The 23,953-nt window shown below is 47.4% G+C and overlaps 1 protein-coding gene across 1 annotated transcript in view; it reads right to left on the minus strand.

Annotated features, from left to right (window-relative positions):
- SREBF2 (sterol regulatory element binding transcription factor 2) overlaps nt 1-22,708 on the minus strand; it is a 79,064-nt gene extending 56,356 nt beyond the window's left edge. Inside the window, exon 1 of the mRNA XM_003905622.4 lies at nt 22,461-22,708. Coding sequence (XP_003905671.3) covers nt 22,461-22,548 — 88 coding nt within the window. The 5' untranslated portion in view covers nt 22,549-22,708. The remainder of the gene's footprint in view (nt 1-22,460) is intronic.
- Nucleotides 22,709-23,953: the final 1,245 nt, after the last annotated feature.

Below are 23,953 nucleotides of genomic sequence, written 5' to 3' on the forward strand. Positions count from 1 at the left end.
CTCCCAGGCCAGGCCCCCATAGTTTTGCTTTGTTTTTTTTTTTTTTAAGTGTCTTTAGAAGCAGGGCCTTATTGGCTGGGTACAGTGGCTCACGCCTGTAATCCCAGCACTTTGGGAGGCCAAGGCGGGTGGATCACCTGAGGTCAGGAGTTCAAGACCAGCCTGGCCAACATGGTGAAACCCTGTCTCTACCTAAAATACAAAAAATTAGCTGGGCGTGGTGGTACACACCTGTAATCCCAGCTACTTGGAAGGCTGAGGCAGGAGAATCGCTTGAACCCGGGAGGCGGAGGTTGCAGTCAGCCAAGTATGCACCATTGCACTGCAGACTGGGCGACAAGAGAGAGACTTAGTCTCAAAAAAAAAAAAAATAAAAAAAAACTAAAAGAAGCAGGGCTTTACTATGTTGCCCAAGATAGTCTCAAATGCCTGGAGTCAAGTGATCTTCCTGCCTCAGAATCCCAAGCAGCCCAGACCATGCCGACTTTCCATAGTTTGCTTTTCTTTTTTTTAAATACAAATCTAAAAAGGGTTGGCCAGGCACGGTTGCTCACGCCTGTAATCCCTGCACTTTGGGAGGCCGAGGCAGGCAGATCACGAGGTCAGGAGATCGAGACCATCCTGGCTAACATGGTGAAACTCCATCTCTACTAAAAATACAAAAAAATTAGCTGGGCGTGGTGACGGCACCTGCAGTCCCAGATACTTGGGAGACTGAGGCAGAAGAAGGACATGAACCCAGGAGGCAGAGCTTGCGTGAGCCGAGATTATGCCACTGCACTCCAGCCTGGGCAACAGAGCAAGACTCTGTCTCAAAAAAAAAAAAAAAAAAAAAAAAAGTGGGGGGTAAATCCCCACGTTAGATTCCAATTAAACCTTTGAATAAAAGCCAATGGTCACACTATTGATATTTAAGAACAAAACCAACAACGTGACAAAGCTAATAAACTTATTTTCTGGGTAGAAAGCATATTTATATTTTATTTAAATGTACAGAAGGTAGTATTACTGAAATTAAATTAATTCATGTCCTTTATGAGGACAATATAAAAGTAGCTACCACTGCCGGGCGCGGTGGCTCACGCCTGTAATCCCAGCACTTTGGGAGGCCGAGGCGGGCGGATCACAAGGTCAGGAGATCGAGACTACGGTGAAACCCCGTCTCTACTAAAAATACAAAAAATTAGCTGGGCGCGGTGGCGGGCGCCTGTAGTCCCAGCTACTCAGGAGGCTGAGGCAGGAGAATGGCGTGAACCCGGGAAATGGAGCTTGCAGTGAGCCGAGATCGCGCCACTGCACTCCAGCCTGGGCGACAGCGTGAGACTCCGTCTCAAAAAAAAAAAAAAAACAAAAAAAAGTAGCTACCACTGATACCCACTTAGTACATTATATCAACCCTGAAACCAATATTATTATTATATTTTAAAAGTGAGGAAACTGGCCGGGCCCGGTGGCTCATGCCTGTAATCCCAGCACTTTGAGAGGCCAAGGCAGGCGGATCACTTGAGGTCAGGAGTTAGAGACCAGCCTGGTCAACATGGTGAAATCCCATCTCTACCAAAAACACAAAAATTAGCTGGGCATGGTGGTAGGTACCTGTAATCCCAGCTACTCGGGAGGCTGAGGCAGGAGGATCGCTTGAACCCTGGAGGCAGAGGCTACAGTGAACCAAGTTGTCACCACTGCACTCCAGTCCAGGGGACAAAGGCTATCAAAAAAAAAAAAAAAAAAAAAAAACATAAAAAGAAAGAAAGAAAAGACAGAAAGAAGTGAAGAATCTAAGATTCAAAGAAATTAGATAATTTGCCAAAGCCCCCTACATAAGCTACAAAGTGGGTGAACTGAGATTTGAATTTATATCTATATTTAGGTTTGTCTGAGTCTCTCCTCTACCCACACTTTTCTCCCTTTACAAAACAAACATTTCTTGGATTTTACATTTATGCTCATCACAACATGTAAGACAGACTTAGAGTAACAAAAAAGGAGATTTGGGGCTCTGTGGAGGGGTACTTGTAATAATCTCATTACTTTTTTCTGTTTTGAGAGGGAGTCTTGCTCTGTCGCCAGGCTGGAGTGCAGTGGCGCCATCTCAGCTCACTGCAGCCTCCGCCTCCCGGGTTCTGAAGTGATCCTCCTGCCTCAGCCTCCTGAGCAGCTGGGACTACAGGCGCCCACCACCACACCTGGCTAATTTTTGGTATTTTTTGTAGAGACGGGATTTCACCATGTTAGCCAGGATGGTCTTGATCTCCTGCCCTCGTAATCCACCTGCCTTGGCTTCCCAAAGTGCTGGGATTACAAGGCATGAGCCAAGGCGCCCGGCCCCATCTCGTTACTTTTTTTTTTTTTTTTTTGAGACGGAGCCTCACTCTGTTGCCCAGGCTGGAGTGCAGTGGCGTGATCTCGGCTCACTGCAAACTCTGCCTCCCGGGTTAAAGCGATTCTTCTGCCTCAGCCTCCCAAGCAGCTGGGACTACAGAGACATGTGCCACTACGCCCGGCTAATTTTTTGTATTTTTTTTTTAGTAGAGACGGGGTTTCACCATGTTAGCCAGGGTGGTCTCGATCTCCTGACCTCATGATCCACTCGCCTCCACCCCCCAAAGTGCTGGGATTACAGGCTTTAGCCACTGCGCCCAGCCCATCTCATTACTTTCAATGTTCATTTCAATCTCAGGGTGAACATGTATGTAACGGATGCATCAAGGAGAATGAGGAAGAGATATTTTTGCCTGGCTGTATTTTACAAGCATACCTTCCTATCCAAATTATTAAATTATTCTTCAAATGAGACCATACGCCTTGACAAGATGCTCTTTTCTAGAATAAGCTCCCTCTTTTTAAGTAAAGTATAAATTAATAAAAGACACATCCCTTAAGACATGCATTCAAGAAACATTAACTGAGATCCTATTAAGTGCCAGATACAAAAATAAATGCCTTCAAGAGGCACATGTTATGGTAAGAAACCCTCTGCAAAAACATCTGTAGGGGTGGGCGCGGTGGCTCACACCTGTAATCCCAGCACTTTGGGAGGCTGAGGCGAGAGGATCACCTGAGGTCAGGAGTTCAAGACCAGCCTGGCCTGTTAACATGGTGAAAAAAATACAAAAATTAGCTGGGCGTGGCAGCAAGCACCTGTTTCCCAGCTACTTCGGAGGCTGAGGCAGGAGAATCGCTTGAATCTGGGAGGCTGAGGTTGCAGTAGCTGAGATCGTGCCATTGCACTCCAGCCTGGGCGACAGAGTGAAACTCCATCTCCAAAAAATAAAAATAAATAAATAAATTAATTAATTAAAAATCTGCCAGGACTGCATGCAAAGTGTTCAGATAGAAAGGGATACATGGTACAAGAGGAACCTGTTGGAATGTTGCTTAAAAAGCTGTTGTTGCTGTTTTTCAGTGTTATTTACTTCAGTGTATGTGTGTATATGTATATATTTATATACAAAGTTTAAACATGATTTTTTTTTTAAACTGGAAAATTACTTCATTAACACTGTGGCTCCCTCATTTTTCCTTTTAACACCTTTACTTTCTTTTTTTTTTTTTTTTTTTTTTTTTTTTTTTTTTTTTGTGTCTTTGAGACAGAGTCTGGCGCTGTGTGACCCAGGCTGGAGTGCAGTGGCCCTATCTCGGCTCACTGCAAGCTCCGCCTCCCAGGTTCAGGCCATTCTCCTGCCTCAGCCTCCGAGTAGCTGGGACTACAGGCGCCCGCCACCACGCCCGGCTAGTTTTTTGTATTTTTAGTAGAGACGGGGTTTCACCATGTCAGCCAGGATGGTCTCGATCTCCTGACCTCGTGATCCGCCCGCCTCGGCCTCCCAAAGTGCTGGGATTACAGGCTTGAGCCACCGCGCCCGGCAACACCTTTACTTTCACACACTGTTAAATAATCTTCAAAATCACCCTGTGAGGTAGCCGTTTCAAGCACTGTTTTAAGTGAGTTAAGGTATGTAAATCACCTGGGACAGATAGTGCCTGGCACTAAGTGCTTGAAAAGCGGTGTTGGTCGTGGTTTCTACACAGAAAGAAAAGTCCAAGTCCAAAGAGGGGGTGACCTGCACACCATCTCAGGTAGGTGGGGGAGTGAGTAGCAGACAGAGAGAGAAGACTTATTCCCTCCTCTAAGCCCTGTGCTCTTTTCACAGGGCTGCAGCCCTGCTACAGAAGTTGCCCTAACCACCACAGGGAGGTGCTTCCTCCTAGGAGTTTCTCACTGGGGTTGCCCCACCTCCCAGCGGTTAGGCTCTGCAATGAGGCAATCAACCAGAGTCCCCACCCATGCAAGAACCCCACCCTCTACTACAGCCAGGGACTCCAATCCTTGCCTAATGCTAAAATAGAGACACAAGATTCTTGTCATCCAATGTTTGAAAGGCTGTCTCTCTTATCCCATTTATTATTTTTAAATGCCTGCTCTTAAAAACAGACTTTGAGAACAATCAAAAAGAAAAATTGAGCAAATTAGTAGTAATAATAAAAAATAGTACAGGAATTAACATTTACTGAGCTTTTACTATGTGTCAGCAATTATATTAAACACTTTACATAAATTTCATTTAATCTCAATGACACTTTGAGGTAGATGCCATTATAATCTCCATTTTACAGGTAAGGACAACGAGGCACTCAGAGGCTAAGTAACTTGTCTAATGTCACCTAGTCAGTAGGTGGTGGAGTTGGGATTTAAAGTCAAGCTCTTAGCTACCACATAATGCAGATGCTGTGGTTCTATTACCATACGGTATCACCAAAGAGAGCCTGGCATTGGACAGGTGCTCAGTACGTGCTTCATTCACAAACGAGTAGAGTGAATGCCCCAAGCTCAGAGAGAGAAGGATGTGTCATCCCAGGTCTTTCCTGTATTTCCCAGCTCTTCACCTGCTGCTGCCCTGGCATCACACTGTTCCCTCTTTCACTCTCTTTTAGCAGGAGACTACAAAATTGAGCGAGATGCAGAGTGAGACTCCAAGGAACTGATCCTGCATGACCCTGTTCTGCAAAAGGAGGCCCTCACATTTCACAACAGGTGACCCACTGCCAACAAAATCAGGCACAAGTCACTTCACCTGAAGTGTCCTCCTGCTGGGGGCAGAGTCTACAAAGCAAGAGATCTCAACCTTTTTCAGTCCTTAAACCATTCAGGCAAAAATGAAAGACCCCAACATCCCACCATCTTACCCTTCCATTCATTACCATGCCCCCAAATCTCCCTAAAACTAAGGAGAAAAAGAATACGCGCAAAGCAGGTTATCAAATCACGCTACAAATGCAAACATCCGGCCGGGCGCCGTGGCTCACACCTGTAATCCTAGCACTTTAGGAGGCTGAGGTGGGCGGATTACGAGGTCAGGGGATCGAGACCATCCTGGCTAACACAGTGAAACCCCGTCTCTATTAAAGAATACAAAAAATTAGCCAGGCATAGTGGCAAGTGCCTATAGTCCCACCTACTCGGGAGGTGGAGGCGGGAGAATGGCGCGAACCCAGGAGGCGGAGGTTGCAGTGAGCCGAGATTGCGCCACTGCACTCCAGCCTGGGCGACAGAGCAAGACTCCATCTCAAACAAAAACAAAAAACAAACAAACAAAAATGCAAACATCCACTCAAATTTGCATATGCCATGTACTCTGGGCTGGGAGCTGGAGGATCCTATGTGCCTTGTGTGGAACTCTGCACACAGCAAAGACTGAAAAGTATTGGTTTTCTTCCCACCTCCCATGCTCACAGAGAAGACAGAGAAACCTAACCAACTCCATAAACTGCCACAAGGGCAAGAACAGACAAGTGCCTCACAAAGAAAGGGCTGTCAGAGAGTAGAGAAAGGACTGATCCATCCTGGCAGGCAGTGAAAACCGAGCTTCAAGGATGAAAAGGGTTTATAAATTAGAGAGAGGGAAGGGTATTCCAGGCAAAGAAAATAGTTTGAGCAAACCACAGCATCAGGAAATGTCCTGCAAGCTGCTGAAGTAGAGAGCACGGTGCAAAATGGAGATGGAGCTGCCTATAGTTAAATTGTGAAAGGCTTGACTTAATGCTACCATATACATTTGGCTGCAGAAACTGCTTTTATTTCAGAGGCAAGGAGAGACACAGAATACACGGTGGGCATTTGCCACTTCTGTTCCATTTGTCCATCATCAGACCCGATCCTCCCATTAGCACCCTGATCTTCCTTTGGAGCATCCCCATTGGGCAGTCCTCAAGTGAGGGAAGGTTTCCTGCCAGTTAGCTCTGATTTGTGCATGCTCCCACAAGGAGTGTGACCCTTGAGGGAATGACCCAGGAAAGCAGAGACAATATACAGATCATGAAGGCAGAGGAGTACTAAGCAGGAGCCTCCTTGGTTCTGGCCCATTTTCCAAATTGACTCTCCAGCTTTTTTAGTCACTCCATGCACCACCCTTCTAACAAATCCTTTTCTGTTCAAGCTAGATAGAAGTGGTTTTTGCCGCTTATCACCAAGAATCCCGACTTATAAAGAACACACTGAAGCAAGGAGGCACCTGACCAAAACCCTGTTTGAGGAAGATAAGAAACACCACAGTTATCAAGAGTGTGGTCTACACAAAACCCAGACACTCGAGCACCAGCACTGGTCAAGCCCTTCAAAATGGCTGTTCACTCAGCCTGGAACACAGCTGTTCTCTCCTTCCACCCCTTTAAGACCTCAGCTTATCCCTGAGAAGGCTTCTCTGATCCTGCCCCTTCCACTAGTTAGGTGTTCCTGTTGGACAACATTTCAGACCTTCCAGATTCAGATCTTTGGGGGTATACCCTGGGAGTTCATAGACACATTCAAGTTTGAGAACCTCTGTCCTATGCAGTACTCTGACACATATTCCTAGAGCATGCCAAATTATTCCCAACTTTGTCTAATTCTATCTAAATCAACACCATGCCCACTCCTTTACCTTCTAAAATCCTATTTACTCACCCTTCACAACTCAGCCCAAATGCTAAAGTCCTTGTGAAGATCTTTCTAATTCCCTTCCTCAGTGCTCCAAAGATTTAGAGTTGTTCCTCTGTCATAGCCTCTGTTGTATTTTCCCATGTATTATGACTGTATGCTTACATATTAGTTCCCTGAAAGCAGAGGCCATTTCATTCCTAACACCGTCTAGCACTGTGCTGTGAACACAGTGGATACTCATTCATGCTGAAATGCAGCAAGGATTTTTAAAAAACAACTTTTGACCAGAGAAGGGGCTCCTAGACAGACAGGCTTCCTCAATCAGGGCATCTTCCACCTCATTTTCATAGGACAGCGAAGAACATGGAATCCCACATCAGAAAATCCAAGTTCATTCCACTTCATCAGCATAGGAAGCATTGGCAAATCATCTAATTTCTCTGTCTCAGTGCCTTCATCTATGTCCATGGAAAATGGGCATAAAAATCAAGCCTCGGTGGTGGCTCACACCTGTAATTCCAGCACTTTGGGAGGCCAAGGTGGGTGGATCACGAAGTCAGGAGTTCAAGACCAGCATGGTCAACATGTTGAACCCCTGTCTTTACTAAAAATACAAAAATTAGCCTGGTGTAGTGGCACGCACCTGTTATCCCAGCTACTTGGGATTACAGGAGACAGGAGAATCGCTTGAACCCAGGAGGAGGAGGTTGCAGTGAGCCGACATCGCGCCACTGCACCCTAGCCTGGGCAACAGAGCAAGACTCCGTCTTGCCGGGGGCGGGGGGCGGGGGTGGAAATCAAGCCTCGATATTACAGCACTTATTAGGAAGACAAATGTATCAGGAGGACTTGGGTAAAGTGTAAGGCCTCACAGGAATGTTAGCACTTGGGAAGAAACATGATTTCCTTTCACAGCTGTGGGATGGAGAGGGCTTAAACTGGGCAGACACCAGTTAGCAAAGCAGTTCCACATCTGGTTCAGCAGCTCGAAATTTCATCACTGTTCCAAAGCAGATCCTGAACCCAACAGACCTGTTCCACAGGGCCAGGTGGAGAAGCAAGCTTGTAAGGGACATTTAGACAATATTCATTAGCAATTCTCAAGGCCTGAGATACGCAGAAATTTTCTAGTTTGTAAGCCCTTCGATAGTTTAGGATTAATTTCTAAACAAAGTTCCCCAGGGAGCCGTACCTTAAAGCATAGGCCTTGGGATTCTGCTACTCTAAAAAATTCCATCATGTCAACAAAGTTGAACCCTTGACTTTGTGGTCACTTGCACCACACTCTGTGACTGCTCCTCTGTGTCCCACTACCACACCTACAAAAGCCATTTCAAAAGGAAAAAATAAACATTTCCAAACATACTCTAAAAAAAGGTCCCCTAGTCCTACATCAACGTGCAAACTGAAGTTCATTCAGTTCCTCATTCATTTTTAAATAGAGCCAAAAGAGGTTAGGTCCTGTCCTCTTCCTTTTTTGTACCTTAGCTACATCAAAGGTGCTGCAAGAACTAAGTGAGCTAAGGTATCCAACCCCCATCTTACAGAGGAAATTAAGGCTCAGAAAGTACCTGGGACCCAGGGGAAGTCACTTTAAGTGCCCAGCATAGAGCATTTTTTTAAATTTAAAAAATACATATAGACACACATATATATGTGTGTGGGGGTGTACATGTGTATACACACCCACAAACACATATATATATATTTTTTGAGACAAGGTCTCACTCTGTTGCCGAGGCTGAAGTGCAGTGGTGTGATCCTGACTCACTGTATCTTCAGCCTCCTAGGCGCAAGTGATCCTCCCACCTCAGCCTCCTAAGTAATTGGGACTACAGGCCAGTGCCACCAAGCCTGGCTAATTTTTGTATTTTTTTTAATAGAAATGGGGTCTCACTATGTTGTCTAGGTATGTTGCCAGGCTAGTCTCAAACTCCTGGGCTCAAGGGATCCTCTCACCTTGGCCTCCCAAAGTGCTAGGATTACGGGTGTGAGCTACCGTGCCTGGCCAGACACTTCTTGATAAACACATGTTGAATGAATAGCTTCAAAGCATACCACGCCACCTGGTATTTGCAACTTAGAAGCCTGCTTACATCAGACAGGGCATGGAGTAGAGGAAAAATACATGGGCTTTGGAGTTGCACATGTTTGGATTTAGGTCACTATTCCATCACTTACAAGCTATGTGATCTAGGCCTCAGTTTCTTCACCTGTAGCATACCATAGAATTGAAGAAAAGACTACACGAAAAAACATATAATATGAGATGAATGTAGGTTAAGGCATGGAACGATGCCTGGCACCCAGGGCCATACACATTCTGTGAGAACAAGGACTTTGTTTATTTGCCAACACTGAACCTGGAGCCCAGTACAAAACAGGCCTACATAAAGTTCTGAACTGCATAGTGGGTGCTGCCTGCACAGTAATTTCAAAACCTAGTGAATGATCAAAAAGTAGAGGTGACTACGGCAACAGTCAATAACTATTAAAGAACAGGATGAGTCACGTTCAGTTAGAGAACATCAATGCATCTCAATGTATCTATGTGGGATAAAGATGAAATGGTCTTGTATTCATTATCAAATAAAGTCATGTGTCACTTGACAACAGGATTCATTCTGAGAACGTGTGATTAGGCAACTGCATCATTGTGCAAACATCGCAGAGTATACTTACACACACCTAGATGGTATGGCAATAGCTCCATTATAATCTTTTTTTTTTTTTTTTTTTTTTTGAGATGGAGTTTCACTCATCACTCAGGCTGCAGTGCAGTGATGCAATCTCGGCTCACTGCAACCTCCGCCTCCCAGGTTCAAGCAATTCTCTTGCCTCAGCCTCTCCTGCCTCAGCCTCTCCTGCCTCAGCCTCCCGAGTAGCTGGGATTACAGGCTCACCACTACACCCGGGTAATTTTTGTATTTTTAGTAGAGATGGGGTTTCATCATGTTGGCCAGGCTGGTCTCAAACTCCTGACCTCAGGTGATGATCCACTTGCCTCAGCCTCCCAAAGTGCTCGGATTACAGGCATGAGCCACTGTGCCTGGCTGCTCCATTATAATCTTATGGGACTACCATCATATATGTGGTCCACCATTAATCAAAATATTGTTAAGTGGTGCTTGACCATATGTCCATGTAGGAAGAATTAAACACAATAGAAAACAATTATCACAAGCTGAGGTCCAGCTCTGTCCAAGAAAAAAACAGAAAGTCCACCCAACTAACTCAGAAAAACTACTAAGACTGATTTTTAAAAATTCCAATCAAGGGACCAGGTGCAGTGGCTCATGCCTGTAATCCTAGCACTTTGGGAGGCCAAGGTGGGAGGAGCGCTTAAGCCCAGGAGTTCAAGACTAGCTTGGGTAACACACCAAGACCCCGTGTCCATAAAAAATACCAAAAAAAGTAGTCAGGCTTGGTGGCACGTGCCTGCAGTCTCAGCTACTTGCGAGGCTAAGGCAGGAAGATCATTGGAGCCTAGGAGTTTAAGGCTGTGATATGCCATGATCACATCAATACACTCCAGCCTGGGGGACAGAGCTAGACTCTGTATCCAAAAAAAAAAAAAAAGTCAAATCAAAGTATTGTGAGAAATTAGACTATTTATAACAAAAGGGCATTTCCTAAAATATCTGTAGATTTTGGTGAAAAGTGGTCTTAAGAGAACTACAGTGAAAGGAAGCAACTTCCAGAACACCTCTATTTATAGTGATGGAAAGCCCCAAATAATTTTTACACGAGGATGCACTGAAATTTTGGGGTCGCAAGGACTACCCACTCTGAAACTACATGAAAGAGAACTCAGACAAGAGAGTTTCAGTAAAACGGCATAAAACAAGAAACCATTTTCCAAGTCCCCCAAAGCAGAGGACTGAAAATAAGGAGCTGCTGTACATCTTTTCTCTTCTCTTCTCTCTTCTTTGTGAGACAGAGTCTTACTCTGTTGCCTAGGCTGGAGTGCAGTAGTGCGATCTTGGCTTTCTACAACCTCCACCTCTGGGGTTCAAGCATGCCTCAGCCTTCCAAGCAGCTAAGATTACAGGCATGTGCCACCATGCCTGGCTAATTTTTGTATTTTTGGTAGAGACGGGGTTTCACCATATTGGCCAGGCTGGTCTCCAACTCCTGACCTCAAGTGATCTGCCCGCCTCAGCCTCCCAAAGTGCTGGGATTACAGGCATGAGCCAATGTGCCCGGCCTGCGGGATCACAACATTTGGAGCAATTTTAAAAGTAAGGAAAGCAGGGAAACCAGATGAAGGATCACTCCAAAAAAAACCCAGAGCAGCAGAAGTGTAAGAAAACCCCAATCACTAAGGGCCTGAGCAAGTAAAGGGGACATGTGAGGTATTGGAAGGGATCACTTAGAAAGTTGGTCTTTACCCACTGACTGTCCCGCGGTCTCGAGCAGAGAAAAATTGAGTGAGGAGTCAGAAGGCCAGGACCAGAAGGGTCTGTATGTGTGCAGTGTTGGGGACAGGGGTGGTGAGAGCTCTAAATTGGCAAAAGTACAGCAAAGAGGCAGAATAAAGGGAATAAAGAGTCCCAATTTGACTGTGCCTGGAAGCTGTGAGGAAACAGGCTCCTTCTACACATTGGTGGGAGTGTAAATTGGTTCATCCACTAGGGACAGCAGTTTGGCAGGATCTAACAAAACTACAAATGCACACAGAGCCGGTAGCAAATGTTAGGTCCTGCCCTTTCCTCTTATCTTTTTTTTTAGACAGAGTTTCGCTCCTGTTGCCCAGGCTGGTGTGCAATGGTACGGTCTCGGCTCACTTTGCCTCCCAGGTTCAAGCAATTCTGCTGCCTCAGCCTCCCAAGTAGCTGGGATTACAGGCACCTGCCTCCATGACCGTCTAATTTTTTGTATTTTTAGTAGAGATGGGGTTTCACCATGTTGGCCAGGCTGATCTTGCTCAGGTGATCTGCCCACCTCAGCCTCCCAAAGTGCTGGGATTACAGGCATCAGCCACCACACCTGGCCATCTTTTTTTTTTTTTTTGAGACAGTGTCTCGCTCTGTCGTCCAAGTTGGAACACAGTGGTGAGATCTCGGCTCACTGCAACCTCTATCTCCCGGGTTCAACCGATTCTCCTGCCTCAGCCTCCCGAGTAGCTGGGATCACAGACTCGTGCCACCACGCCCGGCTATTTTTTGTACTTTTTAGTAGAGACAGGGTTTCATCATGTTAGCCAGGATGGTCTCGATCTCCTGACCTTGTGATTCGCCCAGCTCGGCCTCCCAAAGTGCTGGGATTACAGGCATGAGCCACAGTGCCCGGCCCCTCTCTTGTTTTACCTAACTGGATTCTTGTGACAACTAAATGTTGGAGACAGCACCACCCTTGCTTTGATCCAACACTCCCACTTCTGGTAACTGATTCTGCATCTACACTTGCACATGTGTGAAAGGATGAATTTACAAAGCTATTCATTGCAGCATTGTTTTTGTTTGTTTGTTTGTTTTTTTGAGACGGAGTCTCGCTGTGCTCCCAGGCTGGAGTGCAGTGGCGTGATCTTGGCTCACTGCAAGCTCCGCCTCCCGGGTTCACGCCATTCTCCCGCCTCAGCCTCCCAAGTAGCTGAGACTACAGGCGCCCGCCACCACGCCCGGCTAGTTTTTTTTTTGTATTTTTAGTAGAGACGGGGTTTCACCATGCTAGCCAGGATAGTCTCGATCTCCTGACCTCGTGATCCACCCGCCTCGGCCTCCCAAAGTGCTGGGATTACAGGCTTGAGCCACCGCGCCCGGCCCCTCTCTTGTTTTACCTAACTGGATTCTTGTGACAACTAAATGTTGGAGACAGCACCACCCTTGCTTTGATCCAACACTCCCACTTCTGGTAACTGATTCTGCATCTACACTTGCACATGTGTGAAAGGATGAATTTACAAAGCTATTCATTGCAGCATTGTTTTTAATAGCAAAAGACTGAAAATACCTTCAGATGTCCATCAGAAAAGAACTGGATGGATAAATTACAGGTCATCATAAAATGGAAAACCATGCAGCAGTGAAAAAGTCTGGGATGATCTATAAGATACATTGGTAAATGGAAAGGAAAAGGCAAGACACAGAAGAACAGCGCTTATAGAGTGCTAAACTTTTTCATTAAAAAAGGAGAGCAAAGCAAAAACTAAAATCAATATTTGTTATTAGCTTGTTTTGTAATAACAAATACATTTTGAAGCAGGTAAAAGAAACTAAAAATTTAATTACTTGTGATGGAGTGGTGGGACTAGGGAGATAGTGGGTAAGGCTGAGAGCAAGACTTTTCACAGCACCTTTTTATGTGTTTTATTTTGATTCATATGAACGTACTATCTTTTCAAAAAATAAAAATATTTTCCAAGTTGTAATTCCCAATCACCATAGTAATTTGTAGCACTGGAAATGTTTTTAAAATGAAAGGGCTATGGCTGGCAGTGTGTTACCCAGCTCAACTTAAAGACTCCTCTTTGGAAGACATGCCCATGAACAAATTCCCAAGTGACTGGTTTACAACTATTCAGAACAACAGTAAGTGCTCATGTTAAGAAAAAATTGCAAATGATGAAAATGTTCAACAGGTACACAGGTATGTAAGGGTTTGCCTATTCAGATGAATCACATTAGATTACACGGTGATTACACCTCAACTACTTCAACATATAGCAACCCATATGTGAAAACACTGTGATATGGATGCACAGAAGCAATGTTCGGACAACAATCCAGAAGGATATGGACAATTTGATATTAATGAAGTTCTAATTGAATAAAACTGCTTGAGAATTTCCTTTTTTAAATTACAAATTTGAGGAGAGAAATGATCTAGTTGAGAAAGAAGCAAAAATATATATTTTTAAAAATGCCAAGATATGAACTGAATATGAGAGCTATATAAAAGCCTGTTCAATGAGAGGCAAGCAGCATTCAAGAACATTAGGCCAAAGGCCTGGGTGTGAATGCGGGGAATGTTTGTCAAGGGCGAGGCCAAATAGAGGAGGGAGGAGAAACCCAGGGGACACTAGTGTCGTGATCTAAGCAACCTCCAAAAACATATCCCAGGAAATGTAACTGGATGAGACCAGGAGATAAAAATGGGTGGAAAATAAATAAGCTGTGGACAACGGCAGCTCTTTCAACCCAAACGTTAGCAACCCTCTATATACTCCAGTGTCAAAACACACCTTATGTCTTTAAAAAGGTACAAAAGGGATGCAAAGCAGATCTGTGCTTCAGCTCACCGAGCAGTTTTTCCAAAGCATCCCTCCCTGGAGGAATGTGAAGTCAGTTTCCACTCTTCTCCCACCTCTACCTCCCAGGGGTGTGCTGACCACAATCACCCCCAACACTCACTCCTAGCTCAGTCAGTTGCCCGCTCCAACTTTCCCAATGGTGTGAACAACCAGACTGAACTTGAGGTGCTTTCCTTCCCTCATTAGACACACTTTTACAGAGTGCCTATTCAGTGCCAGGTACTGCAGGGTACTCTGCCAAAGATGAAACTGGGTGTCTGCAGGGAGAAGCAAGCAGAGGCCCAAATCAGTGCCACGGAAAGGTTCAGGTACTGGAAATTCCTCTGCAGGCTTGGGTGACAAGTAGGCTGATAGCACGACTGCATGAACTCAGGTATCAGACACAGTCAGCTCTCCAGAGCCCCAACAAGTAGGGACAGTGACTGTCCACCCAGTCACATCAAGGCACATTGTCATGGAATTCAGAACATAAAGACAGGATCCTAAAAGCTTCCAGAGAAGAAAACAGGTCACACACAAAGGATCAAGAAAGGAAACAGTGATCAAGAAAGGAAACAGCATCAGATTTCTTTACTAGAAGCAAGATAATCAGACAATGCCTTCAAAATTCTGACATAAAACTCTGTCCAACCTAAAATTCTAAACTCAGCCAAACTACCAAATTGGAATGAGGTTAGTATAAAGATGTTTTTAGATAGGCAAGGCCTCAAAGAGTTACCTCCAATGTACTCTTTCTCAGGAAGCCACTGGAGGATGTGCTCCACTAAAATAAGTGAGTAAAAAAACAAGAACTGGGGCCGGGCGCGGTGGCTCAAGCCTGTAATCCCAGCACTTTGGGAGGCCGAGACGGGCGGATCACGAGGTCAGGAGATCGAGACCATCCTGGCTAACACGGTGAAACCCCGCCCTCTACTAAGAAATACAAAAAAACTAGTCACAGGTGGCGTGCATGCCTGTAGTCCCAGCTACCGGGAGGCTGAGGTCGGAGAATGGCGTTGAACCCGGAGGCGGAGCTTGCAGTGAGCTGAGATCCAGCCACCGCACTCCAGCCTCCGGGTGCCACAGAGCGACTCCGGCCTCAAAAAAAAAAAAACAAAAACCAAGAACTGGGGCCGGAAGGGCTCAAGCCTGCTGTAATCCCAGCACTTTGGGAGGCCAGGAGGCGGATCACGAGGCCTGCAGATCCAGACCATCCTGGATTTGGGGCTGACCGTGAAAACCCTCTCGCCCTTACTAAAAAATACAAAAACTAGCTAGGGCGCAGGTGGCAGGCTTCAGGTCCCAGCTACTCGGGAGGCTGAGGCAGGAGAATGGCGCGGAACCTGGGATGGCGGCGCCAGGTGAGCTGAGATCCCGCCACTGCATCTGCAGCCTGGGTTTACAGAGCCAGACTGCCTCAAAAACAAACAAACAAACAAACAAACAAAAAACAAGAACTGGGAAAGAAGAGCTTCAACTTTGCCCCCAAGGGTGATAGTCAGGGATTGTCCCAAGGTAAGTGAGGGGAGAGCAGCCCTAAACAATAGCCATCAGATGGGGCAGGAAAGAAGGGAACTGACCACTACATTGAAAGTTTCCATCACAAGATTTAGGGCTGAATTAGTTACAGGAACACAGAAACTAAGCATGTGAATAAATGGGACTATTTATTATAAGCCCTTGGAAAATATAAACAACAACAAATGTAGAAGATCTACCCAAGATAAATGAACATATATGTCCACACAGAAACTTGTACACAAAAGTTTGTAGCAGCTTCATTCATAATGTAGCCAGAGTGGAAATGGCCCAAATGTCCATCAACTGAGGAGTAGATAAAACAGAATGTGGCGTGTCCATGCAATGGAACACTACACTGCAACATGATGAACCTAAGCAATATTATGCTACCTGTCTGATTCCATTTATGAGATGTCCAGAATAGGCAAACTCATCAAGACAGAAAGTAGCTTAGCTTATTGAAAAAATTATTCCACTTTCTCCAAAGAGAATTACTTGCCTCCATTTGCCCATCTCCCACTCACCCCTGCTTCCTTTCTGCCATGGATTCCCTCATCTGACTGTTCTGGCAAAGGTCGGCCTCCTAATACCAAGTCCCACAACTCCTTGCATGGCCTTGTCATCCTTGCTGTTCTCTGTGGCACTGTCTCCATCATCTACGGACTACTCTTTGAAAAGCTACCACTTTCCTAACCTCGAATCTCCCAGTTCTCTCCTCTTGACTCAGCAGGGCCTCTCTTCAATCTCCATCCCAGTTTTACCTTCTCTGAAGTATCTACCTACTTCTCATTTCCTACTGGATGACCCCCAGGCACCCCAATTTCAGCACAATTAAGACAAGATTTCTTCATTTCCCCAAACCAGCTCTTCCTGCTGACTTCTGAACTCTCCCAATGCTCCAGGCTCAAAGTCTTAATGGGATCTTAGAATTCTCCCTCTGCTCTGCCTTCAGGGCCAAGCTTTCAATGAGGACATGTCCTGTCACATCCCCAACACTCATTCCTAGCTCACCCAGTTGGCCATTCCAGCTTTCCCAATGGTGTGAACACTCAGACCGAACTTGAGGTGCTTTCCTTTCCTCACCAGACACACCTTTACAGAGCAACTATCCAGTGCCAGGTACTGCAGGGTACTCTGTCAAACTGGGTGTCTGCAGGGAGAAGCAAGCAGAGACCCAAGTCGGTGCCATGGAAAGGCACTTGAATGAGGGCCACTTCCCACCCAAATTTGTCACCCTTCAACACCTCACACCTGGATGGCTACAGTTTCCTAATTAGCCTCCCTGCTTCCAGTCTTCCCTGCCTATCACCACCGTTCAATATTCTTTTCATTTTTTTGAGACAAGGTCTTGCTTTGTCGCCTAGGCTGGAGTGCAGTGGCGCAATCTGGGCTCATTGCGATTCTCCTGCCTCAGCTTCCCACGTAGCTGGGATTACAGGTGCCCGCGACCACGCCCAGCTAATTTTTTTATTATTTAGTAGAGATGAGGTTTCACCATGTTGGCCAGTCTGGTCTCAAACTCCTGACCTCAGGTAATCCGCCCTCCTCTGCCTCCCAAAATGCTGGGATTACAGACGTGAGCCACTGCACCCAGCCCACAGTTCAATTTTCTTAAAACCCATGATTCGTGTGTCACCCCCTACTTGAAAATCTTCAACAATTCCTCCCTATATTCCATAAAACACCTTGCATCTACGGTACAATTTAGCTCCACCTCACCTCTCAGACCTCATCTTCTACTGTTTCCTCACACACACTATATTCCAAGAAATCTCTAGTAATCTTTTATTTCTAAAGGCAGCTTGTTCTAACTCCTCCCACATACTTGTCAGGTTGCTCCTGCCACCCATCTATTTGGACCCAGCAAAAAGGTCACCTCCATGACTGTGCCTTTCCTGATCCCAGTGGAAGAGGATCCCACCTCGCTGCCCTTCCAGAAGATCTGTTGTGTAACAGTGCATGAGGCCCTTTCTCAAACTAGAGATATATAACACAAAATGAAATGGTAGACTTATTATATTATGGGAAACCTGGGTGCCTGGGACAATACAACATTCTGCAGTAGACAAGACACCAGAGATCAACTAGCACACATGCTTTATTGGGTGCCTATAGTATGTTTTTTTCTAAAATTGAGCCAACATACAAACATCTGGGGTTTATTTATTTATTTATTTATTTTTTGGAGACAGAGTCTCGCTCTTGTTGCCCAGGCTGGAATGCAATGGCGCCATCTCAGCTCACTGCAAACTCCGCCTCCCGGGTTCAAGCAATTCTCCTGCCTCAGCCTCCCAAGTAGCTGGGATTACAGGCATGAGCCACCACACCCGGCTAATTTTGTATTTTTAGCAGAGATAGGGTTTCTCCATGTTGGTCAGGCTGGTCTTAAACTCCCAACCTCGGGCGATCCACCCACCTCAGCCTCCCAAAGTGCTGGGATTACAGGCATGAGCCACCGTGTCCAGCATTTTTTTTTAAGATGGAGTCTCATTCTGTTGCCTAGGCTGGAGTGCAGTGGCATGATCTCAGCTTACTGCAACCTCTGCCTCCCAGGTTCAAGTGATTCTCCTGTCTCTGCCTCCCGAGTAGCTGGGACTATAGGCGTGCACCACCACGCCTGGCTAATTTTTGTATTTTTAGTAGAGATGAGGTTTCATCATATTGGCCAGGTTGGTCTTGAACTCCTGACCTCATGATCCACACACCTCAGCCTCCCAAAGTTCTGGGATTACAGGTGTGAGCCATGTGCCCAGCCAAAAATCTGGATATTTCGAATAAAAATCCAGACTTGGGCATCTCTTGAAAAAGAGACACTGATACTTCTCTTCCAAGAAGCCTCCCTGGACTTCCGAATCTAAGTAGGTTAGCCCAGTCACACTCTATAATATGGTCCAATTTTATTTTTTTCACAGTGCCCTGCCAAAACTGTTCATTTATTTTACTCAACTTGTATTTCCTCCATCAAGAATGTAAGCTTCCTAAGAGAGAAGACACATCATCTGTCTTGCTCAAGTTATCCTTTGTCCATCACAGGAATACTTAGAAGCCACTCAAGAGATGTATTGAATGAGTGAATGAATGTGGCCTCCCTGAGCCCATATCCTTGAAGGGTACCAATGGACTGGAACACAGCAGACATTGTGGAATGGATCCTTGCCTGCCTGCACCTCCTGGAAGCTCTCTAGGTTGCGTCTACCCCTTATCCCCACCATACACATACAAAGGAAGTAAATGTACTCACCCTGCCTCTCCCCTTCCTCACCTGACTATAGCTCCTAGAAGCATCCAGGCTGGCTATCCTTGATCTAATCCAACTCCAAACCATGTCCAGGACAATTAGTATCCTGTCCAGCCCAAGATCACTGGATCACTCAGGAATTCCACAAATATTTAATGAGCACTATGTGCCAGGCACTGTTCTAGGTGCAAAGAATTCAGTGGGAATGAAACGAAGGTCCCTGCCTCATGGAGCTAACATTCAGTAAGGGGAACACAGGGGTGAGAATCAAGGGATAATTTTATCTTCAGACCACTGACCTTCAGCCTGCCCAGCTCTTTTTGTCCTCCAAGGCCATGTCAAGAGCTACCTCTTTGGTGTGGTCTTCCTGGTAAGCCAGACTTTACCAGGCTACCCTCACTGCTGACTTTCACTTGTTGCCCTGTGCAATTTTAAGCTGTTCTATACTGGTACTAGAGTTTCTCATCTCAAGCTCCATGAAGCCATAACATTCTATGGTATCTTTCATGATTCCTTACAGCTCAGAAACCACAGCCAGCACTTGAATACTTGTTGATCAACTGAAGACATGGAACCACTTTTCCCAAACCTGGCCCCTAGGTCTCCTGTGACAAAACAGCCACACCTCTTCCTTGTGCGGTATATAACTGTATTTTGCGGCAAAACCTTATGCACTGTTATAAACCAGGTCTTCTGGAAGGACAGAGAAGTGGAATCATCTTCCACTGGGATCAAACCTAAAGGACCTGTGAAACCACTGAACCACTGTGGTAGTTTCCAGAGGGTGGTAGTTTCTACTTTATTCAGAAATCGATGGGGATAAAGACAGTGTTAACCAATAGGTAATTTAAACTCATTACAAATTAAGACAGGGTTGGGTACTGAGGCTCATGCCGGTAATCTCAGTACTTTGGGAGGCCAAGACAGGAGGACTGCATGTGCCTGGAAGTTCAAGACTAGCCTGGGCAACACAGTGAGACCGGCTCTACGAAATATATATATATATATATAAATTAGCTGGGCATGGTGGCACATGCCTTAGTCCTAACTAGTCGGGAAGCTGATCTGGAAGGATTGCTTAAGCTTAAGAGTTCAAGGTTTCAGTGAGCCTTGTGCCACTGCACTCCAGCCTGGGCAACAGCCAGACACTGTCTCTAAAAAAAATTAGGTGGCTCAGCCAGGCGCGGCGGCTCATGCCTGTAGTCCCAGCACTTTGGGAGGCCAAGGCAAGCGGATCACCTAAGGTTGGGAGTTCAAGACCAGCCTGATCAACATGGAGAAACCCTGTCTCTACTAAAAATACAAAATTAGCCAGGTATAGTGGCGCATGACTGTAATCCCAGCTACTAGGGAGGCTGAGACAGGAGAATCACTTGAACCCAGGAGGCGGAGGTTGAGGAGAGCCAAGATCGCACCATTGCACTCCAGCCTGGGCAACAAGAGCGAAACTCCGTCACAAAAAACAAAAACAAAAACAAAATCAGGTGGCTCACACCTGTAATCCTAGCACTTTAGGAGGCCGAGGCAGGAGGATCATTTGAGCCCAAGAATAGACCTCACCTCTACAAAATTCAAAAAATTTGCTGGGCGTGGTGGTGTGCGTCTCTGGTCCCAGCTACTTGGGAGGCTGAGGTGGGAGGATCGCTTGAGCCCAGAAGGTCAAGGCTGCAGTGAGCTGTGATTGTGCCACTGCATTCCAGCCTGGGTGACAGAATGAGACCCTGTCTCAAAAAATAACTAAATAAAAAGTAAAATTTAAAAGTTAGATAAATAAAATAAGACAAGTAGGAACTGATCATGGAATAGGAATGCAAAATGCATATGAATTAATTTCTGTGCCCTTGTGGGTAGGCAGCTATAGACATACAGTACTTTCTACTGGCTGTGTAATCTTCAGTAAATTAATGAACCACCCTGGGACTCACTTTCAGGTTCTGTGAGAGGGAGATGACTAGTATAACAGTTCTCTCTACCTGACAGGGTTGTTATGAGGATTGAGAACATTAACATGTATAAGTGTTTAACACCGTCTGGCACATAAGTCCTCAAAACATGTTAGCTGCCCTTGCTATATTCCCAACCCCCACCTACTCCACCCCCCATTTGTTAACCCATTTCTGTATTTAGGAGCACTTAGTAAAGAGTCTGTGGTTAGAACTGGGGCTTCAATTAAGGGTCTTACCACACTGCCCACATGACCAAAATGGAAAGCAAGGACAAACCAAGGGGAGAAATATTACAAAAGCAAAATGGGAAAATGGCAAACAGATCCTTTTCAATTAGCTGCTGCATTTATCTCTTCCCCCAAAAGAGAATCTTCTGCTGCTTCTGTTTCTTCATCTGCACAATGGGGATGTAGCCATCATACATGCCTGCAAGGCTGTAGTGAGATCCTAGATATGAAAGCATGCTGAAAACTGAAAAGTACAATGCACCTGTGTTTCTGCCTAAGCTCTCTAAGGTGAGTGGCCTTAGATAAGTCAACATCTCCTGGCCTCAGCTTCTTTAATTACCGTATTAAAATAGGGGTAATAATATCTCACAGGATTGTTGTGAGGAAGAAGTGAAATAATACAAAGTATTTTGGGGCCTAGAACATAAGAGTGCAATTATCGAGTTAGTAAGATTACTAGCCTAGTCAACTGGACTCTTTCCTGAAAGAAGGAGTATGGAAAAATACTGGCCCAGGAACTGCAAGAACTAGGCTCTAACCAGCCGGGTGACCTTGAGCAAGCCGCTGACCCTCTCTAAATCGTGGTTCCCGTGGTCGCAAAATGAGTATTTTAAGAGAGGATCCCTGGGCTCCTACCAGCTCTTCCACTCCGCTGTTAAGGCGCCGGAACAAAGGCCACCCGCTCCCCAGCCCGTACCCGAGGGGCCACAACTCAAAATTCCTTCTGCTCAATTCCCTTTGCAGCGTGACAGCAGGAGCGCCCGGCTCTCCATCCCGGAGAGATGTGTCCACATGCCGCCGCCACTGCTCTCTTCATCAGCAACTTGCTTCTGCAGTCGCTGCCCAAAGTTTCGCGGAGCACCCGGCGACCTGGCCGTCGATCAATCCCGAGAAGCCCAGGGATTCGGGGCGCCGAGACTGGGGGCTGGGCCCCGGGAATCCCAAAGCCGCCCCCGCGTCCGGGCAGGGAGTGACAGGTGCGACGCACGGTCGCGGGCGGCGGGAGAGCGGACCACGCAAAGCGCGTGTGGGCGCGCGAGGGAGGCGGCAGCCACGCGCTCTCCTTAGGCCGCTCCCTGAGACGCCCCCGCGACGTCCCTGGCCCCGTGCTCTGGAACCCGCGACCCTCGCGCCGCTTTCGGCCCCGCGGCGCCCCAGATCCCACGGCCTCCCGGAGCGGCGCGGCTGGGCAGGGCTCAAGCTCGCAGCGCCGGAAGGGTTGGGGACCGCCGGGGGGACAGTGCGCACTGGGTTCTTCCCGCGCGAGCCGGGGCTGTCTGGGGGTGGGCGCACGCGCACCCGGGCGCGCCGCCGTAACCCCTTCCTCCCCGCGCGGCCCCCGCACTCCCACCCACCCACCCACCCACCAACCACTCACCGTCGATGTCCCCCAGGGTCAGCTCGTCGCCCAGCTCCGTGAGGGTCTCCATGGTCTCCAGACCGCCCAGCTCGCCGCTCTCGTCCATCGCCCGGCTCAGCGCAGAAGCCCCCCTGCCGTCCCGCTCAGGGAGACGCGGGGGCGGTGCCGTCGCCACCGCCCATGACACCCGACAACCCCCGCCCGGTACCGCCTCACCGGCGGGTGCCACCCGCCGCCATGTTTGCGTTGCGCCCGGGCGCCGCACGAAAAGGGCGGGGCGGGATTCCCCCGCCCCATCCCGCGCCCCCTGCGGCCCCGCCTCCAGGCTGCGCGCCCCCCTGTTTGTTGTCAATGGGACCAGGCTCATCTCAGCCAATGGGCGCGCGAGGCGGCGCGTGGGGTGATGGCGCGTCATCGATCAGCAGCTCAGATTTGCATAGTGAGGTTCCTCCCCTCGCGGCCTCGGAGCGAATGCCCGGAGTAGCCGCCCGGTCATCATCTTAACCTTCTCCGCCTTGTTTAAAGGAGCCGCTGCCTTCTCCGTTGGATCTGCGCCACACGCAAGTCCGTTCACTGGCCTGGGAGTGAAGGGTTAACAGGCCACCCTCCACCTGCGACCGCTGGCCGCCTCCAGCCCTGGCTGGGAGCACATTACGTCATCTTCCCAGCTGCCTCCCCGCGCCCTGACCGCCTGAGAAAACCGGCGGAGTCAAACCTGGCCCCCCGGCGCTCGGGACCGGAGTCCGGCTCATCCAAGTCCCGCTTCTCCCAGCCCCCTTACAAAGGCGGGCACGGAGGCTGACAGGGTTGCGAATTGTCCCAGGGCGGTCAGGATTTTACGTCTTCTGCTTTGCACCCGCCGTGACCTCGCGCTTTCTCCAGTGGTCCTCAATCCCTGGCACCTTGGAACCACTGAGGACCTGAAAACCACGCCAGTGCCCAGGCCCGCCGCCGGCCTCCTGAGAAGGGGGGGCCCCGGGCATGAGTTTTTTGAAAAAGTTCCACCAGGATTCTGAAGCGCAGCCCACCCACGAATTTCCACTTCTTGAAGCACCTCACTGCCCCGTCTCGCAGCTGGTCGTGTTGTAAACTTCTAGGAATTTAGCCTAAGGAATAAAAATTACAAGTGCTTAAAGAAATGCTGTAGGCCGGGCGCCGTGGCCTGTAATCCCAGCACTTTGGGAGGCCGAGGCGGGCGGATCACTAGGTCAGGAGATCGAAACCATCCTGGCTAACACAGTGAAACCCCGTCTCTACTAAAAATACAAAAAATTAGCCGGGGTGGTGGCGGGCGCCTGTAGTCCCAGCTACTCGGGAGGCTGAGGCAGGAGAATGGCGTGAACCTGGGAGGCGGAGCTTGCAGTGAGCCGAGATCGCCTGGGCAACACAGCGAGACTGCGTCTCAAAGAAAAAAAGAAGCACTGTAACTAGGAAGAGGTGAGAATAAGGAAATGAATATGTAAATTACATCCACACGATGGAATACTAAGGGATCATTAAAAATTATGCAC

The sequence above is a fragment of the Papio anubis genome, chromosome 16 (assembly GCF_008728515.1).
Source record: "Papio anubis isolate 15944 chromosome 16, Panubis1.0, whole genome shotgun sequence".
Classification (NCBI taxonomy): Eukaryota; Metazoa; Chordata; class Mammalia; order Primates; family Cercopithecidae; genus Papio; species Papio anubis.